General features: G+C 33.6%; 2 protein-coding genes across 2 annotated transcripts in view; one reads left to right on the forward strand and one right to left on the reverse strand.

Moving 5' to 3' along the window:
* Positions 1–3,335, forward strand: part of LOC106116387 (erythroid differentiation-related factor 1) — a 12,022-nt gene extending 8,687 nt beyond the window's left edge. The window contains exons 15-16 of the mRNA XM_013310209.1: positions 329–492; positions 2,550–3,335. Of these exons, the coding sequence (XP_013165663.1) occupies positions 329–492; positions 2,550–2,929 (544 nt within the window). The 3' untranslated portion in view covers positions 2,930–3,335. The remainder of the gene's footprint in view (positions 1–328; positions 493–2,549) is intronic.
* A 1,535-nt stretch (positions 3,336–4,870) lies between these two features.
* Positions 4,871–21,989, reverse strand: part of LOC106116362 (facilitated trehalose transporter Tret1) — a 30,821-nt gene continuing 13,702 nt past the window's right edge. Inside the window, exons 4-12 of the mRNA XM_013310160.1 lie at positions 11,837–11,998; positions 11,188–11,390; positions 10,269–10,455; positions 9,871–9,992; positions 7,815–7,991; positions 7,324–7,416; positions 6,860–7,086; positions 6,227–6,379; positions 4,871–5,565 (exon numbers count right to left, since the gene is read on the reverse strand). Of these exons, the coding sequence (XP_013165614.1) occupies positions 5,541–5,565; positions 6,227–6,379; positions 6,860–7,086; positions 7,324–7,416; positions 7,815–7,991; positions 9,871–9,992; positions 10,269–10,455; positions 11,188–11,390; positions 11,837–11,998 (1,349 nt within the window). The 3' untranslated portion in view covers positions 4,871–5,540. The remainder of the gene's footprint in view (positions 5,566–6,226; positions 6,380–6,859; positions 7,087–7,323; positions 7,417–7,814; positions 7,992–9,870; positions 9,993–10,268; positions 10,456–11,187; positions 11,391–11,836; positions 11,999–21,989) is intronic.

Below are 21,989 nucleotides of genomic sequence, written 5' to 3' on the forward strand. Positions count from 1 at the left end.
AGGGTATCTTCTGCCCCCTTATGCCAAGCGCCCTGGGCGTTCGATCCACTACGCCCTACCTTAATATCGCAACTTTGTAATCTATGGGCGTTTGATTGGCCCCTTCTCCTATTTAAAGAAAAAAAACTAGTTTCGTTTTTTTTTCTAAAATGTTAGCAGCTTTTTTTGGAAATTTACTTATATTTCTTTTATCATTCCAACTAAGTTTTATACTTGTGCTAGGATATGGTTTACGATAATAGTCGAATGGCGAGATTCGAACCTCCGACCTCGTTCGGAAATCCATACCCTTAACCATTAGGCTAGGCTATCAATAGGTATAACGTTTGTATAGAATAACACGTGAGGAGGGTGCACGTCGTCGTGCTCTGTTGAATGCAACTCGTGTACAATACGAGTCGGCTGCGAATCTGTTCGCTGCTCTGGAGGACGCCGGTATGGTGTTGACCGTCAGACTGGAACATGTCGCCGCTATGGAAACTCAGGCAGCTGGTAAGTGGGAAAACATAGTTAGTTAACCTATGGAATGCAATAGCTTTTTTTTTAATTCCGATTAGAATAACTGAGATATGAGTGGACAAACGGTTAGAAAGAAAATCCGATATACCGATGTGACGCAACACTAGCTTTACTAAAATATCATTTATGTCCCCTCACTAATCATTCTGACACTTCACTTTGTAATGAAAGCGCGTCATTTCGCGACAAAGGATTCTAATATCTATATATATATATATAAAAGAAAGTCGTGTTAGTTACAATATTTATAACTCAAGAACGGCTGCACTAATTATTTTTTTTATATATTCACGCGGACGTATTTGAGGGCGACAGCTAGTAATGTCTAAAAGTAAGGTCAAGGCTCGCTAGGATTTGGTTTATAATAGTCGAATCGTATTTCGAACCTCCGACCACATGATTGTATACCCTTAACCATTAAGCTGTTGATGCTTACAATTCTTATTAATATTAACTAAAATTTGAATGGACAAACCTTTTTTTTTATATTAGGAATAATGTGTTAATTTACTAATATTTATTGTACTAAGGGAACGTACCCATACTACGTGACCCTTTTAGGGGGGGGGGGGCGGAGTCTTTGAAATACTACGGTCAGTCACAGGAGGGGGGGGGGTCAGGTTTTTGTCAGGTAGTCGTTAGTTGTTCTTTTTCATAATAAATAATTCACTAGTAATTTATGTATGCATGCAGTCTTATGCAATTAATTAATACGTAAAAAAAACTAAAGGGGGAGAGGGGGTTTTGGTTTATACTACGAGTGTTCACCGAGAGGAAGGAGGCGTTGAATAAACTAAAAAATAATTCACGTAGTATGGGTATGTTCCCTAAAAGGTTTCGGATAGGATATGATTTACAATAGACTTCTAGAGAGAACTCTCGACTTGATCGGAAACCCGTACTCTTAACCACTAGGCTATTGGTACTCTAGAATTTACGTTTCGTAATCAAATCTAATCTAATGAAATTAATTTTTAAATTTTAATATCTTGCAGTTGTTTGAAAACATTCGTCAATATAATGTCATATTTAAAAATACATAATAGCTTATGTTATTTGCCAAGTAAATAAAGATATGTTTATAATCAGCTCCAATAAAATAATGCGCATTGCCAACTCACCGGTTTTGACGTGGCATGTTGATTTACGCTAAATGTATACTAGCACATGTACGCGGATTTCGTTTTCTTGCTTTTTCTATTGATAAGAGCTTTGCTTTGATATGAGAATATCTTACTAATATATGCCAAATATACATTTTGCTATCTAAAAAATTATAATCCAGTTGAATCTTAAAGTTATATACTTTTAGAATATATTAAATAGAATCCTTTGGCGCGAAATGGCGCGCTTTCGTTACAAAGTCAAGTGTCAAAATGATTAGTGAGGGGACATAATTGACATTTTAATAAGGCTAGTGTTGCGCCAGTACACCGGCACATTGTCGGGTTTTCTTCCTAACAGTAGATATAAAATGGATGCGTTAAAGACTCGAGGAAGTATAGTAAATCTGTTTATGTAAATATTTTTTTGTAGTAGCGTATGCGATGCCACGTCGACATAAAACAAACAAATTGTTATTAAACTGTTTTGACATTATACAAACATTAATAAAACCATAGCCGTGATATTTTAAGATTTGTTTGTTTTAAAAAAGTAAAGTCATAGACAAATATGAAACAGATAAAAAATAATCATAGAGTAATAAAAGTTACGACCACTGTGATATTCCTACATTTTTAAATCTTTTTAAAACATATTTGATTGTGAGAACAGGATAGCTTACTTAAATATAACACAAATAAGTAGAACAGCTATTAGTTTGTTAGTTATGCCTAAATTAAAACAAATTTCGCTTACTGCCGCCCTATTAGTGTTTATTGGGTACTTAAACATCTCATTACTGTAGATTTCTCATACAAAATCTACACTAAGACAATCTTTTGTTGACTCTGAGTACGGTTGTAGGACGTTTTTGAATCTTTGAACTGTCAAACAACGTATTTTTTAAATAATATTATTTTTTGCAGTATCACCTAACCTTAAACTCAAATCTTTGCAAACCGCTGTCCAACTTTTACGTCAATGTCATTCTGTTATGACATTACTAAAGAACAAAGACCCAGAAGAGAAGGAGCCACCGAAACCAGAAGACGCAGAAGAGAAGACAATAAAGAACGAACACAGTCTTCTTTCTTTATACGAAAATAGGTTACATTTTATTTTGAAAAGCATCATACAATATTGTAGGTCTAAATCAAATAAAGATTACGATAAAATGACAGATATGTATAAAAAATTGTATTGTGCCAGTTTGAAAATTAAAAAGAATGATGATATAAGGTTATATGCGGCCAGTATTTGTGATGTACTGACAGCTATGGACGATATATCGAAGGAGTTCGAATAGTGCCTTTTTTAATTTTAAATAAAGATATTATTGACGAATAGATAATTTATTATCTGTAAACATCTACTAAAGTAATATAAACATGACTGACTGACGAATAGCGTTAATAAGCGTTTAATTTTATAAGTTTAATTCAGCAAATATTAAAAAAACAATGCTTCCGTTAACCTTTTACGTCAAAATAATTGTGCCACAAGCAGATGAAAAAAAAGAAAAAAATGAGTAACGAGGTAATAACAATAAATAGGAATAACAAGTAAGAATCTCTAAAATTGATTTCTTAATGAAATTCTTGAAATTTTTATTTAGCAATTTTATAGGCAGCTTATTTTCAGTCATATTTGCCTAAACAAAATTAACAATTTTTATAGTAATGATGAAAATTCTTAGAGTGCCTTTTTTCAAAGGTTATCGAAGTATAATTTATATTTTATCATCTTCTTAAAATTTACAAAAGCAAAGTATCATTTTTAAGGTAGATACTAACTCAAACTAAATTTCCCATCTTCAAAACGTTAAGCTTGAAATTAATAATTAAATTAAGTAATTTAACGTAAATTATACAAACCTTTAAATGTAAAAAAAATGTACAATATTATTGTAAAATTTCTCAATTACGTCCGATAACTTACATTTATTGTAAAATGCAAATAAATGATTTATTAAAAAAATGAAGTTTTTCTTTTATCTTTAAAAAAAACAACAAAAAAACAATCGAAATCATTTTTCTATCGATGAAATAAAACAACGCCTTACTAATATTATAAATGCGAATGTTTAGATGGATGGATGTTTGTTTGAAAGTATCTCCAGAACGGTTGAACGGAACACGAATAATGACATAGATGTAGAACATAATCTGGAACATAGGTTACTAAGTTTTTTATACCGCGCGGACAGAGTCGCGGGCGACAGTTAGTGGTTGATAAAATCATAATCAGTTTAACAATGTCTTATTGTTGAGACAATGACCTTTTCATTGTAAAAATCTTTATAATTCAATCTTGTTTAAGATAATCTTATTTGAAAAACATGATGTTTATTAGTAACTTGTTGACCTTTGCCTTTTATTTGTAAGTAGCTGTCGCTCAGACCCCGTCCGCGTGGATACCTATATAAAAAACTTAATATATAGATAAGTTAAAAGCAGCTCTTCAAGGCATAAATTCGAGAATAAATAGTATCCTATGTCCGTCTCCTGGCTCTAAGCTACTTCCTCACCAATTTTCAACCATATCGGTAAAGCCGTTCTTGAGTTATAAATAGTGTAACTAACACGACTTTCTTTTATATATATAAGATGGGTTGAAGGTTATATTTTGTCAGGTTTTAAAAAGTTATATTGAAATGTTCAAAATTATAATGTTTTTTTCATCAAAACGTTATCAGAAAATAAATACCTGTGATATCTTACTTAATCCCATCCATCCCCTGATGTTTCGTGTTTTTTTTTAACTCTATAAAATATTTGCAGTTATTTGGTAAATAAAATATGCATATAAAATAAAAGATTTATTAAAACAATAATCTTAACTTATATTATTTACAATAACAAATATAAATTCATTCATGTATCACAAAAGTGGTGTTCAAATAACCTATCGACTAACTTTGTACTTTGGTACTAGTCGTATCTCATTCATATATTAATTTACCTGTTAACGTGTTTATAAAAAAGAAACCATAGGAATATAACCTAAAAACTAATACGGAACACAAAGGCCTTTTATTGGGGTAAATTCCCCAGTGATTTTTAATTATTTAAAACACAGTGACTGGAAATTCTATTTTATAATTTTAGATGTCAAATATTTCATCATAGATTAATTACCTGTAAAAATGTCCTATAATCTATGGTTTACAGATATTTTATCTAATGTCAAAATATTTTTTGTTTATTTTGTATATTAAAAGGTAATTTTTTTTAATATTTAATATACACTGGGTTATATTTGATTATCAAGCAAATAAATTAAATATAATTTAGCTATTAAAATTTATAAATAAATTATATTTTGCTAACTTTAGCTCTGATTAGTATGAGCGCTTTTAATAACGTCCGTTAAAAACGCGACGCTATTTTTGCGCAACGTTGTATGAACGGAACTCTGAATTTAAAACGTTCATCGTTAAAGAGCTGCCAACCTTAACATGTCGTTAAAAAGCGCTCATACGAATCAGCGTTTATAGTTTTTTTTTTTTTTTAAATTAGTCCCTGACTTGACAATTTGGCTACTATTTTCTTGTAAAAAATAAATAAGTAATTAAATAAACACACAAAAATATAAATTAAGTTATAAAAAAATTAAGATGACATTACTGTATTGTTAACTAGAGATATATTTGGATCAAAAATATTTGTAATTGAATTTTATAGCAACGACTATTTAAATAAGAAGCATAATAATTAATACTGCTAATAGAAATTGATCAATCACACTGTTTTTTGTAACACTTAAGATATATTCTTATATAAAAAAACGGTATAAATATATTTGACCACACACAATAACCACAATAGAAAAAATAGTAATACAAAATATATGCTAATTTCACTAATATATTATCTATAATTCGCTGTATTTCAAACTCCACAGATTATATTCAAGGATTAAGCTTTCTCGGGCTTTGATTTCCTGTAAAAAAAGTATAACCATTAATATTATTAAAGTCGGGGATGTTAATTTCCTATCCAGTGAAATAACATTGACGAATTTCCTCTGCACTCATAGCTCTTTAGTTCTACGTAGATAAGGCAATGTAAACTTTGAGATCCGGGGTGTTTAGACAAAGTGCATTCGCTTCGAAGCGATGAACTGCACGACAATCACGTGACTTATAGAAAGTTATTGACAGTTAAATACATTTTTGAAGTTTTTTACGGATTGGCTTACCGAATGAACTTTTTCTAAACCCCCCCCCCCCGGTGATTTTAATCTAGAAGTGTATTCGCAATTTAATGTCATAGAGTATCGTACATAGACACGTATCGTTGACATTTCTATCTGTCATCGTCTAAGCCATTCGCGCGTAAACTGTTTGTCAAGAACGTGAGAAAAGTTACGATTTTCAAAATGGCGCAGCAAATCTATACAGTTGACATGAAGTTTCTATATTGACCAAATAGACGATTCCACGTTATGTGTACGGAGTGCGTGCAAGATTCAATGGAAGCATACAATGTTAGTTTCAAAGATTTACGTTGCCTTATGCACGAAGAGCTTTAAGGTAATTTTTGCTGTACAATATTCGATCCTGTGGGAAGTTTAATTCTTTAACTGTAATAAAGATGCATACCCGCCAGCCAATATCTCTTGAATTTCCTGCAGACTTTTACCCTTGGTCTCCGGCACCAGGAACAATGTGAAGAAGAATCCGCACACACAGCAAACACCAAATATCCAGAATGCCACGTACATGCCCACAGCTTCAGCGATCGGCTCGAAGAACCTGGTGGTATCATATTTACGTCATGTCAGAAACTACTCTGAAGAGCGCACAGCTCACTATACGTCTCCACTGAGGAGCTCCGAGCCTACTCTAACTAAGGTGTGACTAGGCCGTAGTCAATACTGGCCCAGTGTGGGTTTACTTCACACATATCTTTGAATTTCTTCTCATCAAATCATCATCTCATGTGCAGCATCACGATGTTTTCCTTCACCGTAAGAACGTCGGATAAATGTACATATGTAAATCGGAAATAGAAAAACACATTGGTACATGGCGGGATTCGAACCCAGGACCTGCAGATTGCTAGTCAACTGCTTGACTCCTGAGCCACCGACGCTCTCAGGTTCCAATAGTACACCATTTAAAGGGTACAGAACCGTATCAAAAAGTACCTTAAGGGTTAAAGACTAAAGAGATTCAATAGTAATTCTAACAAAATTGTCCACACATTTTTTTTTAATATTCATAATAACTTACCTGGTAACCAAGAAAGACATGATCCAGCAGAAAGCAGTAGCTATCGGTGAGGCGACGGCTTTAACTTCAATGGGTAAGAGTTCTCCCATCACCGCCCAGGGCAGAGGGCCCAGACCCCAGCAGTAAGTGACGATAAACAAGACCAGGGAGAGGATAGGTAAGAACCCAATGCTGGATACCACTGGACTGTTTTGTGAATTGAGCAGGAAGTACATACCTAAAAGAGCCTGGAAATAATCCTTTAGTTAAAGTATTTGCCACTTATCTTAAATCTTTGGTTATTTAGTCGAAGAAATATTATTTTACTTTAATTTGAGGCAAAAAGTAATTCTTAATTCAGTTTTTAAAAACGAGAAAAACAATAAAAAAATAAAATTGGTCCTTGGAGTCGGATAAATAAGTTTATTTTTAATACGATGCTTTTATTATAGAGGTGAATATATTAAAACATAATAAAATCTTACCAAACCAATGGCGGTTCCGCATGTAGAGACTAACAAGAGAATTCTTCTACCAAGCCTGTCTACCACCAATGGCGTAATCATTGATGCCACGACCTTGACAAAAGAAAAACAATACAGTCAAATTAAGAACCTCCTTATTTTTAACTGATATATAAACTGCTAACATTAGGTTTCTAAAACCAAAGTTCCCGTTTAAAACATATTGTTATCTCTATTTTGTAAAAGGTAATGACAAGGAAGACGATATATTTTATATAGAGATTTTGGTTTCAGAAATCAACACTCACATTATGATTGATCGGTGTCGGCACCGACTACTTTCGAGCCCATCGAGGGCCCTTCATCAAGGTCCACATACTACACGACCCACTCACCCTGATAAAGGTATACGATGGGCTCGAAACTAGTCGGTACTGACTCCTTTTTTAACACAGTTTGAAATATCCAGAGGTATAAATTAAGAAAAATTAACATTTATTTTTGATACACACCTGCACCGCACCAATAATGATAGTAGCAATGGATGGATCTAAATCAGACCCAGCTGCTTTGAAGATTGTGTTCATGTAAAACAGAACAGCGTTTATACCACTGAACTGCTGGAAGAATACCAGCGCGCAAGAGATGTAAAAAGCTTTGAAGTTACTGCCGCGGAACACGTCTGCCAACTGTTAAAAAATAATATTATATTCTACCTGTCACAAGCGACTCCTTCACGCGGTATTTAAAAAAAAATAGTTGTCTATGTTTTCCAGACTATGTTCTATATGTATGACAAATTACATACATCAAATTATAAATTCAAACATATATCTATCTAAACATTCGCATTTATAATATTATATTATTAGTAGTCACCCGAAATTAAAACAAAACTTAATAAGCCTATGTGTTCTTCCAGACTATGTTCCACAAGTATGCCAAATTTAAGCGAGATTCATAGTCTGGAGATACCTTCAAACATCCATCTATTCATCCATCCATTCAAACATTCGCATTTATAATATTAGTAAGATAAAAAGTGTATGTGAATCTATCAAGAATAATAGTGACAATCGTCTTTATTTAGTCTTTGTTAATTATGTCCAAATTAGCATGACATTTTTGGTGTACTTTACGCCCCAAACTGCACAAATTTTAATAAAATGTCGATGACGATTTTTTTATATCATAAGATGGCAAAGGAGCGAGCGGCCACCGGTAAAAAAAAGGGTGGGAAGGGAAAGAGGACTAAATTAGGCCTCCGGGACGCACACTCATCAGACTGTAGTTGGAATTGCTTCCACTTGAGGCCTGTCTTCTGTGTGGTCGTGGTATTTCACCGGACGAGCCGGGACTATTCGTGCGAACATGTTAAAGCGGGCTCTACCACTGTTAAAATACGATACGATGGCGATTGTCACAAACATTCGTGCTAGGGCCACAGAATATTTCGCGATTAAATACGTTACAATATAATAAACTACGTATTTTGCCTTTATATACGTCAGCAATTATAAATTTCCTTTTCAAATAGTTTGTTATCCAACGAATTACCTAAATATTGGCAATGAATTTCCATTTATTGTGGTTAACGTAAACCTTAATAAATAAACTATACCAAAATTACAGCCAAGGTAGAATGCATCTGTTTAATATCTTTAATTATTTATGTTGTCAAAATGATTAATATATTCAAAGGAAATTACATTTAACAAGTCCAGTGAAAACATCGGAGCGAGCGAGAATAGGAGCGTCGGTGGCTCAGTGGTCAAGCACTTGACTTGCAATCTGCATGTCCTGAGTTCGAATCATGTACCAATGTGTGTTTCTATTTCTGATTTACATATGTACATTTATCCGACGTTCTTACGGTGAAGGAAAACATCGTGATGCTGCACATATCTGAGAAGAAATTCAAAGATATATGTTAAGTCAACCCGCACTTGGCCAGCGTGGTTGACTATGACCTAATCACCCTTAATTTAGTGTAGACTCCGAGCCCCTCGGTGGGGACGTATAGTGAGCTGATGATGATTGAAAACATTTATTTTGACTTAACAACATATTTTTGACTGTAAATGTATGTTGGCACTCCCTTTTTAAGAATCCATACAATCTTATTAATATAATATTATAAATGCGAATGTTTAGATGGATGTTTGTTTGAATGTATCTCCGAAACGGATCATTGGATTTTGATGAAATTTGACACACATGTAGAACATAATCCGGAAGAACACATAGGCTACTGATTAAGTTTTTTTTTAATTCAGCGCGGACGGAGTCACTGGTTACTATTGGTATATTTTAAATGCGAAAGTTTAGATGAATGGATATTTGTTAGAAGGTATCTCCGGAACGGTTGAACTGATCTTGATTATATTTGGCACTGATGTAGAACATAGTCTGGAAGAACACTGAGGCGCAACTAATCTGTTTATACTTTCTTCTATCTTCCTCTATCTTTGTGCAAGTTTTAAGGATTGACTTTAGACGATTTTGCATTTTTGCATCTAAATTAACCTGGTTTTCATACAATGGCATAATTCTGATAATTTTACTCACAGTGGCGGTTTTCTCCATAGAAGCGTTGACGTCTGCCGCGATCTGGTTGAGTTCCGTCTCAATACCAGTGCGGGATCTACCGCGGATTGTCATCAAACATTCCGCAGCTGACTCACGATCACCTAGAAAATTATAACTTTAGTATTACAAGATTTAAACTATATTAGCCTTACTAAATAACGTGGCGCCCCTTTCTATCCAGCGCCCTGGTTGCCGTCCCTGTCATCGTCATTAGCTCACTATCCGTCCCCACTGAAGGGCTCTGTGCCTACACTAAGTTAGGAGTGACTAGGCCATAGTCAACGTTCGCTCAGTGCGGGTTGACTTCACACATATTGTATTTCTCAGATTGCATCACGATGTTTTCCTTCGTCGTAACTTCACGGCTGTGTACTTACTTTTAATAAGATGATACATCGGTGATTCAGGCATGAAGTAGAAGCAGATACTGAAGACTGCTACAAACGCGACGCCCACATACGCTACTACGTTGTATGAGACGAAGGGACCTATTCCGTATACCAACAAGAAGCCGAGAGTGATGAATGCTTGCAGGAACGAACCCAGTGCACCGCGGACTTCATTCTAAGGAAAAAATTATTATGTAACCCATTGTTTACATATTAATAAAATTGGATTGTCAATATGTAATGTCACACATATGATGTGTTTGCGTTGCTGATAATGAAAATCCAATTAAAATTTTTGTCTGTCTGTACAAAAGGCCACGTTTGTTGCTGGTAATTTTTGAAACGGATGGCCAGATTTCGACGGGAAGATAGCTGTTGCACGCGGGTATAAAAAGTAGTCTTTAGGCTATTTTTTCCAATATTTCTATATAGAAAAATTATGTCTTCCTTTGTGCGTTTTATGACAATACTCTATTATATTTGTATTTAGGGTATAAACAGATAACCCGACAGACATGTCGGCTATTGACCTATATGTATAACAATACGACCATTCTATAAAATTTCTGGGTCATGAAGACAATTGACAAGGAAATACATAAAAAATATTACTATGCGTTGTTAAATTATCTACAATTTGCTTTATTTAAGATGAATTTTATAGAAAACTAGCTGTCGTCCGCCACTCCGTCCGCGCAGAAAAAAAACTATTGGTCGCAGCGTAATGTCATGTAGCCTAAAGTCTTCCTCTATAAATGGACTATCCAACAAAAAAAGAATTTTTCAAATCGGACCAGTAGTTCCTGAGATTAGCGCGTTTAAACAAACAAACAAACTCTTTCACTTTATAATATTAGTATAGATCAAGAGAAAATAAAGATTTCTCTCTTAAGTATAATTTACTCACAGTGGCGATTTCGGCACAATACATTGGCGATATAGTGAAGAGCATGCCCACAGCAATGCCCCAGAATATCCGTCCGGCGTAAAGGTAGCCCACGTTCTTGGCCACGGCGACTAGAATCCAGCCCACGAATAGTGGGATAGCGGAACTCATTAGACCCCATTTGCGACCTATCTTTGATGCCGCTAAACCACCGATGAAAGGCCCTGTTGAGAAATGTCTTAGTATTTTTATTCATCATCATCAGCTCACTATATGTCCCCACCAAGGGGCTCAGGGCAGGAGCCTACCCTAAGTTAAGGGTCTCGGCTTCTTGCTGGTGTATTTATACTACATCTAGTAAAATGTATCTTTGGTATAATAAATGCAAAAGTTTGTTAGCACGTAGCTTAGGAACTGGTGAAGTTATTTGGATGTAATTTGGAACATAGGCAACATTTTATCTCTATTAAATGTACGGTTCCCTACCTATATCGCAATAGGAACTTCGTAATGAAACTACATAACCTCATCAAGTTTGGGCTCATTCGTCTTGTCTTGAGTACTTCGTCTTTTTATTCTTTTAAGTAACAAGATTTTTTTTAAATTATTTATGATTTCAACATGGGTGATGTCTTAAAAAAACTAAGTATTTAGTTTATAATAAACGCACCAAATATAGCACCAACTGGAAGCAGTGATCCAACCCAGGCTAATTCATCCGGCGATAGTGGTTCAGGCAATGGGGAGTCGGTCGCATTCTTGTCTTGTAATTTTATATTCACTGGAGATGTCCATCCCATCGAATATCCAGTGGACGCGATCGCGATGTTCGCTGTTAAAGAAACAATGAAATTAGTCAGTGCCGGCTTTAGCATTTCTGGCGCCCAATGCAAGATTTTATGTCGCACCCTTTTTGGTGTCAGAGGAAATCTTAGAGAGCATTACAGGTGCAAGAATTGATTATAAAGGGGCACCTGTCGTACCTCATTATGCCTTTGGAACTTAATAATTCCTATTAGAACTCGGAGAATCAGATTTATGAAATAAATCTGTCCGCGACTCCGTCTGCGTGGAATTAGAAACTTATTAAGTAGTCTATTTGTTCTTCCAGACTATGTTCTACATCTATGTCAAATTTCATCGAGGTTCATTCAGACGTTCTGGAGATCAACTTCAAAAAAATATCCATCCATCTTAGCATTCGCATTTATAATATTAGTAAGAGTAAGATTTAAATACTTTATTTCCCTTGAAAAATGACGAAACAGAATCCTGCACATTATTATTTATAATTGTTATATTTAGGTGAATAATAATTCGTCTAATATGTAATTTAAAAGAGATTAAAGCAATCGGAATAGTTATGTTGCAGAAAACAAACAAAAGACAATGCGAATTTAAATTAACGTTGAAGCGCTCAGGTTTATAATCTTAGATATAAATGGATCTGATAAGAGGTTATGCGACGTATTTCTGCATATTATGTCAGCTTCATAATTTATAATGCTCTACAATACGTCTAGAATACAATTTACAAAAGACTTAATGTGTATTTTCAACTTACTAAAGGATTCGAGTCGATTTCATTCGGAATTACCAATTTTAGGTTATAACGATGCATTTGTGGCTTGCCAATATACAGTAAAAAACAAATTTCTTAAGCGTGTTTTCTCTCCCGCTCACTCTTTTTGAAAAATAAGAGATAACTATATATAAAGGATACGCGATATGTTGTGGAATGTCAAATACCAACACAAAACAATTGATGATGTTACAAATGAATGTTTTCACAAGTGTTCATCTTTTGTTTCGTTTGGACCTTAAATAAACATTCTCACACCATTTTATAGTAATTAATACTTAATTTGACTTTAATATTATATTATAAATGCGAATGTTTAGATGGATGTTTGTTTGAAGGTATCTCCGGAACGGCTGAACGGATTTTGATGAAATTTGGCACACATATAGAACATAGTCTAGAAGAACACATAGGCTTTTTAAGTTTATTTTTTAATTCCGCGCAGATGGAGTCGCGTTACAGCTAGTTTGATATAAAGGCAAAGGTTTTTACTCCTGGTTATGCTATAAATTGAAGTACCATAGACTTTGTTTGTGGTCTGTTTTCCAATTTACGTCATGAACACTGGCAGTGCACACTCGTAAACCATAGATTATTGTTTGTATGTTTATACGGGTAGAGGGTTAGGCTGTCATAAATTACCTTCATTGTTAGTCTTTGGTACAAAAGAAATGCTATAAGACAGACGATAAAAGGTTTTAACAGTTTTTATATACGAATGAAGGCGATGAGATGAAATTAAAAACATAAAAAAAGGAGATAAATATTATAAATGAGATATTCTTAGATATTGATAAAATACAAGACCTTTTTTATTTTTTGATGATTTGACATAGGCTTACTAAGAGTTTCTGAGACCAAAATATAAGACGTAATATCTTGCTTGTTAAAATAGAGTTACAAAGTTTTTAGACAGTTTTAAACGAAGATTTTGGTCTCAGAAATTCATAAGATTAGTTTAAAAATTATATAATATAAAATCAATTGATATTCCTGACCATATAACAACGCTATGACATTACGGAAGTATTGGGATGACCGCAAGTGGGGTGGATAAAAATAGTCGCGCGAAATAACACGTCTATTACCGAATCATATCAGAGACTACATAGACAAATATATTATCTTACAGTAAGTTTCCACTACGGAAATATGTATAAGAAAACATATTGTTAACCCTTTTACCCGTACTAATAACAATATTATAATATTTGATTGTTTGCATTGAATAGGCTACGAAACTTCTGGACCGATTTGAAAAAAAAAACTAACTATTGTGAAGCTACACTATCCCCGGGTGAAATACACTATACTTATTACTAATAAACTTATAATTCCGTGTGGATGTACTTTCGAGCAACTGCTTGTTCTCAATTTAAAAAAAAATATTTTGACAGCAGATTCGAGGTGAAAATTGTTACGCTGAATGTTGACATAATCGAAAAGGAGTGTCAATTATTGCCAGGATTATTTAAATATGGCTATCACCCGCGACTCCGTCCTCGCGGTATTAAGAAAACTTAATTAGTAGGCTATGTGTTCTTCTAGACTATGTTCTACATTTATAACAAATTTCAGCGAGATCCATGCAGCCGTTCTCGAGATACCTTCAAACAAACATCCATCTATCCAAACATTCGCATTTATAATATTAGTAAGATAGAAGGTAATTAATAAAAAATATTAATTATTACTAAATACTTTTTTTATCAATTTTACGCTTGTTTATAAAAAATTTAAGAACCCCCATAGATTAGGAACATTCGAATAGATTTAATTAAAATGCATTTGTTTTTTTATTGTTATTTTATTTTTATTTATCAAATCTACAAACGGGCGACAAGATGTCTGCCTGATTGTGTTCATTTATGTTATTTATGTATTGAATGGACGGGAGCGATTTGCCAATATCTCGAACGCGACACGTGAATACATCACTGAATGGCTTTATCTATTTTTAACATGGCTTCAAATGGATGGAGATAACAATCAATATGTCTTTTGTCACATATTTTTGCATATAAAAAGTATGCGTTTGTATGTTGTAGAGTGAGCTTTAACATCTTCGCACGAATAGTCCCGGCTCGCCCGGTAAAATACCACGACCACACAGAAGACAGGCGTCAAGTGGAAGCGATTCCGCGTTTCGTCTGATGAGTGTGCGTACCGTCCTCTTTCCCTTCCCATCCTTTTCTTTATAAGGAAAGAATGGGAAGTGGAAGTGGACTTTCCGGACTTATTCAGACTTATTCAGTTTTTTTAATTCCGCGCGGACGGAGTCGCGTGCAACAGCTACAGATCCATATCTACGGTTTCCTACATACGTTGCAAGTTCAATGTCGTTCGCTGGAAGTGAACATTATCGTATTTTCTCATTTAAACGATCGATGTAAACAGGTATTCGATAAACATTTCCGTTTGCTGTTGCCAATTAAAAATATATGATAACAATAGCTTTGTTGAATATTTATATTATTGTAACATCTCGTCGTATTTTGAAAGAATTACATCTCATTATTGTTTTTAACTCGAATAGAAATTATCAATTAAATTCAAACTAAGAAATAAACCTCATCATCAGCTCACTATACTTCCCCACCGAGGGGCTCAGAACCTACGCTAAGTTAAGGGTGATTAGGCCATAGTCAACCACGCTGGCCAAGTACGGGTTGGTTGACTTCACACATATCTTTGAATTTCTTCTCAGATATGTGCAGGTTGCATCACGATGTTTTCCTTCACTGTAAGAACGTCGGGTAAATGTACATATGTAAATCGGAAATCGAAAAACACATTGGTACATGGCGGGATTCGAACCCAGGACCTGCAGATTGCAAGTCAAGTGCTTGACCACTGAGCCACCGACGCTCCGAACCTAGCAAATAAACCTAGCTTAGCTTAATCTATGACCTTATTTGAAATGCATTTGCAGATTTAGTAACAGTTCTATATCTTACTAATATTATAAATGCGACAGCTTAGATGGATGGTTTGTTAGAAGGTAACACAGGACCGTCTCAACGGATCTAGCTGAAAGGGATAGATGTAGACCATAGTCTGGAAAAGCACGTAGGTTACTAATTAAGTTTTTTTTTAATTCTGTGCGGACGGAGTAGCGGGCGACAGCTAGTTCTATTATAAAGTTACGTATCTATGTTTTTATAATCTCTCCAAATTTAAATAAAGAATAGTTATGGTATTTAGCACGTGACTGTCTATCATCATATTATATCATTTTGAAGAGAAGCCAAACTAGAGGCATCGCACACTCCCTTTAAGAACTGCGTCAATCAGTCTTATTGATGTTTTAATCAATGTTGTCGTTCTATTTTTGACGTATCCATGTCTTATACACATTTTACTAATGTACAGTCAGCTTCATAAATACCGTAGCAGACAAGATATGCAAATATATAGGAACACCAAAAGTAATCAATTATATCGGTACAACAAAAGTCCTCAAATTAATAGATACATTCACCCTGCTCAAATACATCGGTACATACACAGCGTCAAATATATGAGTACATACATAACAAACACGTTAAGTATCCATACCTTGACATTTTAGATTTGAACTTTATAAAATTCTTTTGACATTTCACAATATATTTAAGAATGAAAATCCGATTCTTTATCGGTGTACCAGCGCAACACTAGCCTTATTAAAATATCAACCTTTATGTCCCCTCACTAATCAATCTGACACTTGATTTGGTAACGAAAGCCATGCTCTAAATGTTTCTAACCAATAATGTCTAAAAACTCTTAAATCTTAATTCAATAATCTATTTAATACCTAAAGGAAGGTCTGTTATCTCGTACTATTTAGTCTATGCCAACGGTAGATTCCAAACGTCAAATTCTATTAATAAAGAAAAGACAAATGACAGAGTCGTTTCACATGTGATTTCTTTTGTTTATTATTGTGAACCTAAGCCAAATAAGAGTCATACACACCCATACAAATTTGCGTCAATTGTTCTATTTATAATGCCAGGGAAAGCCATTGCACTCACGTGTTTAAATTATGTATAATATATTATTTTAATTTCTAATTATATGACGACACACCTCCGACGGGCATGCCAGATTCTGCATAGAACATAGTCTGAAAGAACACATCCATACTAAATATATATTTTTATATCTTACTAATATTATAAATGCGAATGTTTAGAACAGTTAGTTTTTAACAGTGGTAGAACCCGCTTTAACATCCTCGCACGAATTGGCCCGGCTCGTCCGGTGAAATACCAGGCCACACAGAAGACAGGCGTGAAGTGGAAGCAATTTCGCGTTTCGTCTGATGAGTGTGCGTCCCGGAGGCCTAATTTAGTCCTCTTTCCCGTCCCACCCTTTTTCTTATAAGGAAAGAATGCGAAGTGGAAGTGGACTTTCCGGATGAGAAGATGCATGGAAAGGGAAGATATTTTCTTTCTGTGCATCATCTCCTCCGTCGACTAAAGGTAGGCAACGCATATACAATTGCGTATGTCTATGGGCAACGGTCACTTCGCTATTTCAGCGATTTCAGGTGGCCGCTCGCTCGTTTGCCACCATTACCTTTTGGCAAAAGGTATCTTCAGAACGGCTGAATCTCGCTGAAATTTGGCATAGATGTAGAACGTAGTATGGAAGAACACATAGGCTACTATTTTTTTTTATTAATTCTCTCCGCTGACAGTTAGTAAAATATTATATATTATAAATCATTTGAATGTTGAGAAATAATATACATTTATAATACATTGCGTTATAGTATTGTTAACAATAAAGGTTTTTACAAAACGTTACGCTATAATCACGAATTGCACCATTGGAAACACAAATTGTCCTCAAATTAAATACATAAACGTTTGTACTATAAATCTATATTTGAAACATCCTGTGTTATTATAATAGTATCATCATCATCATCAGCTCACTATACGTCCCCACCGAGGGGCTCGGAGCCTACCCTAAGTTAAGGGTGATTAGACCATAGTCAACCACGCTGGCTAAGTGCGGGTTGGTTGACTTCACACATATCTTTGAATTTTTTTAGATATGTGCAGGTTGCATCACGATGTTTTCCTTCACCGTAAGAAATAATATATTAAGTTTTATTGTTAACTAGCTATGCCCGCGACTTGATCCTTTAAGTAAAAATAAGATACAAAATTAATTTTGTATTTTTTTTCTTGTTTTTTCTTTTTTTAATAATATCTGACAGTTCAAGGTCATTACCAATTTTTTACTTAAAACGCACTTTATTGTGATTGTAGTTAATTTAATTATCAAATATCGCGTAATAATGTTAATTAAATGTTATTTTTAATTAATAATTTACTTTCTGCATGTTTACTGTTACGGTGTACGACTTTATGAAGTCAAAGATTATAATTCGCACTGATAAACCGTAATTCAGAGTTAATATTTAAATACGGTGACAATTATTGATAGGGGGCTATCTCGAACACCTACGATAATAGTGATAAGACAATGATATATGGTTTTATCATGTACCAATGAAATTACAGAAATATTATAATATAAGTATGTCGTTACTTATGTGACATACAAGCTGTTGCCCGTAACACCGCGGAATTAAAAAAAAAAAAAATAAGCCTATTCTATGCGCTATTTAGCGCTATAAGGCTTTTTAAGGAAATATCAAAAAAGTTATCTGACATCACATAGGAACGAAGAGCTGGCAGCAACCTCGGAAAAAGAATTAGTTTAGTTATCAAAGGAAGAACGCTACCAGTATCTTCTGAACTTTGCCTAAAGGGGCTCCTTTTAATAATATATTTCAGTTATTTATTCGTTTATAATATTTTATAAGTCTATGTGTTCTTCCAGATTATGTTCTACATCTGTGCCAAATTTCATCAAAATCTGTACCGTTCCAAAGATACCTACTAACAAACATCCATCTAAACTTTCGCATTTATAATATTAGTAAGATTGTATTAGATGTTAAACGCATATTGTTAAGCACAACTTTATACAACTTTTTATAGTTCTTTTCTTCATGATTAGTGTAGGTTTCCATTATAGAAACAATTGAATAAAATTGTATTTCCTCAGTGGAATTTTACGATATAACATCTAGAGATCACTTTCTCTGTCCACCTCAGTTTTTATAAAAACAAATGCTAATCAAAGCAGTTTTCATAACACGCGTAAATGCTTATCTATCGTAGTAAATATAGGCCAGTGTGAAATAGGACACAATATCGACGGAATGTTTTCTAAATGCATTGTAAATAAGACATATAACAATGCGTATGATAATATTTGAACTTCCTGTTTGTCGTAATATAGGTAACTGTTTGATTTATGATAAACTAGATTTCGCCCGCGACTCTGTCCGTGCTGTATTGAAAAAAAAACTTAACTATTTAGCCTATGTCAAATTTTAATCGCGATTCCTTTAGCCTCTTCTTTCTTTAGATCTTAACGTTCGCATTTATAATATTAGTAAGAAAGCAAATAAAAATTAATTTTAAGACAAATAAACTCGCACGATATACTTTATGGGTAAGTAGACTGAAGTATGGAAGACTGATTTTTTTGCCTTGATTTTTGGTCATAATAATAGTAAAACGTGTTACGACTTTCTTATAATTAAATCTAAATATATGGTAATAAAGATTATGCTAATAGTGAAATATTAAAAAGGAGGTTTAATTGTTTTTTTTTTAAATTTCCAATTACATGGACAAATCTTTAAATATTTGTAACACCCTGTATAACTCAATTAAAAACTATTGACGGTTTATCGGATTAAAGATAAATTACGTTGACGATAATCCGTTAAAATGAATAATAGAAAAAATATAGTGTAGATACGTCAATATTAGTTGTAAAATAATAATCGAACACCCTGATAACTATTCATATCTTTTGAGGATTGTCAGTAATAAATGCTTAAATAATTACATAATTATACTAGCTATCGCCCGCGACTCTTTTCGCGCCTTATTAAAAAAAAAAAAAAGTAACCTATGTCTTTTTCCAAGCTATATTCTACATCTATGCCAAATTTCAGTGAGATACGAGTATATACAGCTGTTCTGGAGATACTTTCAAACAAACATCCATCCATCCATCCATCTATCCATCCATATAAACTTTCGCATTTATAATATTAGTAAGAACTAAGATTAAAACGAAATATATTCTCGTTCTCGTTCTCTACGTCTTGTTGTTCGTAATAATGTATTTATATTCGTAAATAATATATCGTTCTTTTTAAACTAATTAACAGCAAACAAATTAAAATTAAAATGTTTTCGATACTGTTTTCAAGCACTTGATAATTTTAATGATTGACAATGTATTTTTTTTTTGCGATAAATCGAATCGCTTGTATAAATGGCCAGCAACATCTGTCGCTGGACGGGTGATCACGACCACATAAAACGCACGTAAAACGAATGTCATTCCACGTAGAGTCTAACGAGTCTGCGTGCCGGCAGCCTAATTTTAGTCTTCTTTCCCCTCCTTATCTTTTTTTATAAGAATCGGTTGGGAAGAAGAAGTGGATTTAACGGATAATATAAAAAAGTGATCCTATGAGGTACGGAACCCTAAATAGAATGAATGGAAAAATTTACGTTGTATTGAGGAATCAAATAATATTTCAAAAGTTTCCACTTATCAAATTATACACAATATAAAAGTACTAAGCTATTTAATTAACAGAATTAATTACATTAGTAACCGTGGATTTCTGATACCAAAGTTCGCGGATAAAATATATCATCCCTGTCTGTCTGACAAAACAGAAATACCAATATGCTTTAAACGGGAATTTTAGTCTCAGAAACCCACGGTAAGAGGTATAGCAGAAAATATCAAGCTTAATATAAGAAAAAGTCATCATCATCAACCTGCCCTTATCCCTATTGAGGGTCGGCACAGTATGTACTACTCCTCCATACATCTCTATCAGCCGTCATATCCGAGTCTACCCCCTTCTTACGCATATCCTCTTTCACACAGTTATTCCATACTTTTTTTGGTCTTCCCCTACCCTTGTAGCCATCCACATTCAATCTCATTACTTTTTTTGCTTATATCATCATCATCCCTCCTCATAACATGTCAAAACCACGCTAATCTTTTACTCCTCAATTTCTCGATCACTGGCGCTACTTTCAAACTTCCTCTAATATGCACATTTTTAAGAAAAAGTATAAGTACTTTTTGTATATACAGATAGTCTAAGAAAATTCAATTCATATGACTTACAATTTCAAATCAAGGATTAAAATTCTTACGTATTGTCTTTACCTTATGTTCGTTTGATAACATTATCGCTTAACTCATTGGAAAAACACTAATCAATACATGAAATAATATGTTTAAGATAATATAGATTTGTATTAAAACCATTAACAAAATTTTTATACAGCTGATATAAAAGAAACACTAAAACATCGTTCAGTTGTCATTTTCGCGGTAAAATTTTATTTTTATTTTTTTTTTCGTCTGACAGCTCAAAATCCTTTTTATCAACAAAGGGGTAACGCTGCCAGTATCTTCGGAACTTTGCTTAAAGGGACTCCTTTTAATAATATGTTTTCGTTAATTATTCGTTTTTAATATTTTATTTAATATTATAGATTTAAGACTCTTTTATTACTAAAATAAATAGATAACGTATATTAATTAAGAACGATTTGTAATATGTTATATTATTAAGAAATAATATGTAACACGCCTGAAAAAGGCATAAATGTACAAATAAAAAAAAAGTTCTCTTTTTTATTTCCTATCGCATTATTTGATTCGGTGTTATTGTTTTTAATCTATTATTTACATAACATTGTGTATTTATAAGATTTGTTTTGTTTTTTATAAGATGACGATATTTTCCATAAAGAAAGGTCTAGCCAGACCTATTGTCTCTCTCAATGTTTACCAACAGTACAGATCGAGATCAGTGGGGCAATCAAAAGGCATAGATAATATGTTTATGACGTCTGTTGATAAATAAACGCATAAGGGAAATGAATAAAATTAGATAAACAAAGATGCTGTGATATGAACCAATACATAGAACATATCCATAGACAATTATTTAATGTTTATTATTTGTTCGAATTCTCATGGCTATTGTTAGCGCCAAAATGACGAAAATCAAATAGGCACAAAATATCACTTTCATAGCCTGTCCATTTATAAAGGTCAGTGTTACCCTAAAATGCGTTCCAAATCAAGACCATAGACTACATTCGTTTTCAGTCTA

Source organism: Papilio xuthus, unplaced genomic scaffold, assembly GCF_000836235.2.
Source record: "Papilio xuthus unplaced genomic scaffold, Pxut_1.1 DF827756.1, whole genome shotgun sequence".
In the NCBI taxonomy this organism is placed as follows: domain Eukaryota; kingdom Metazoa; phylum Arthropoda; class Insecta; order Lepidoptera; family Papilionidae; genus Papilio; species Papilio xuthus.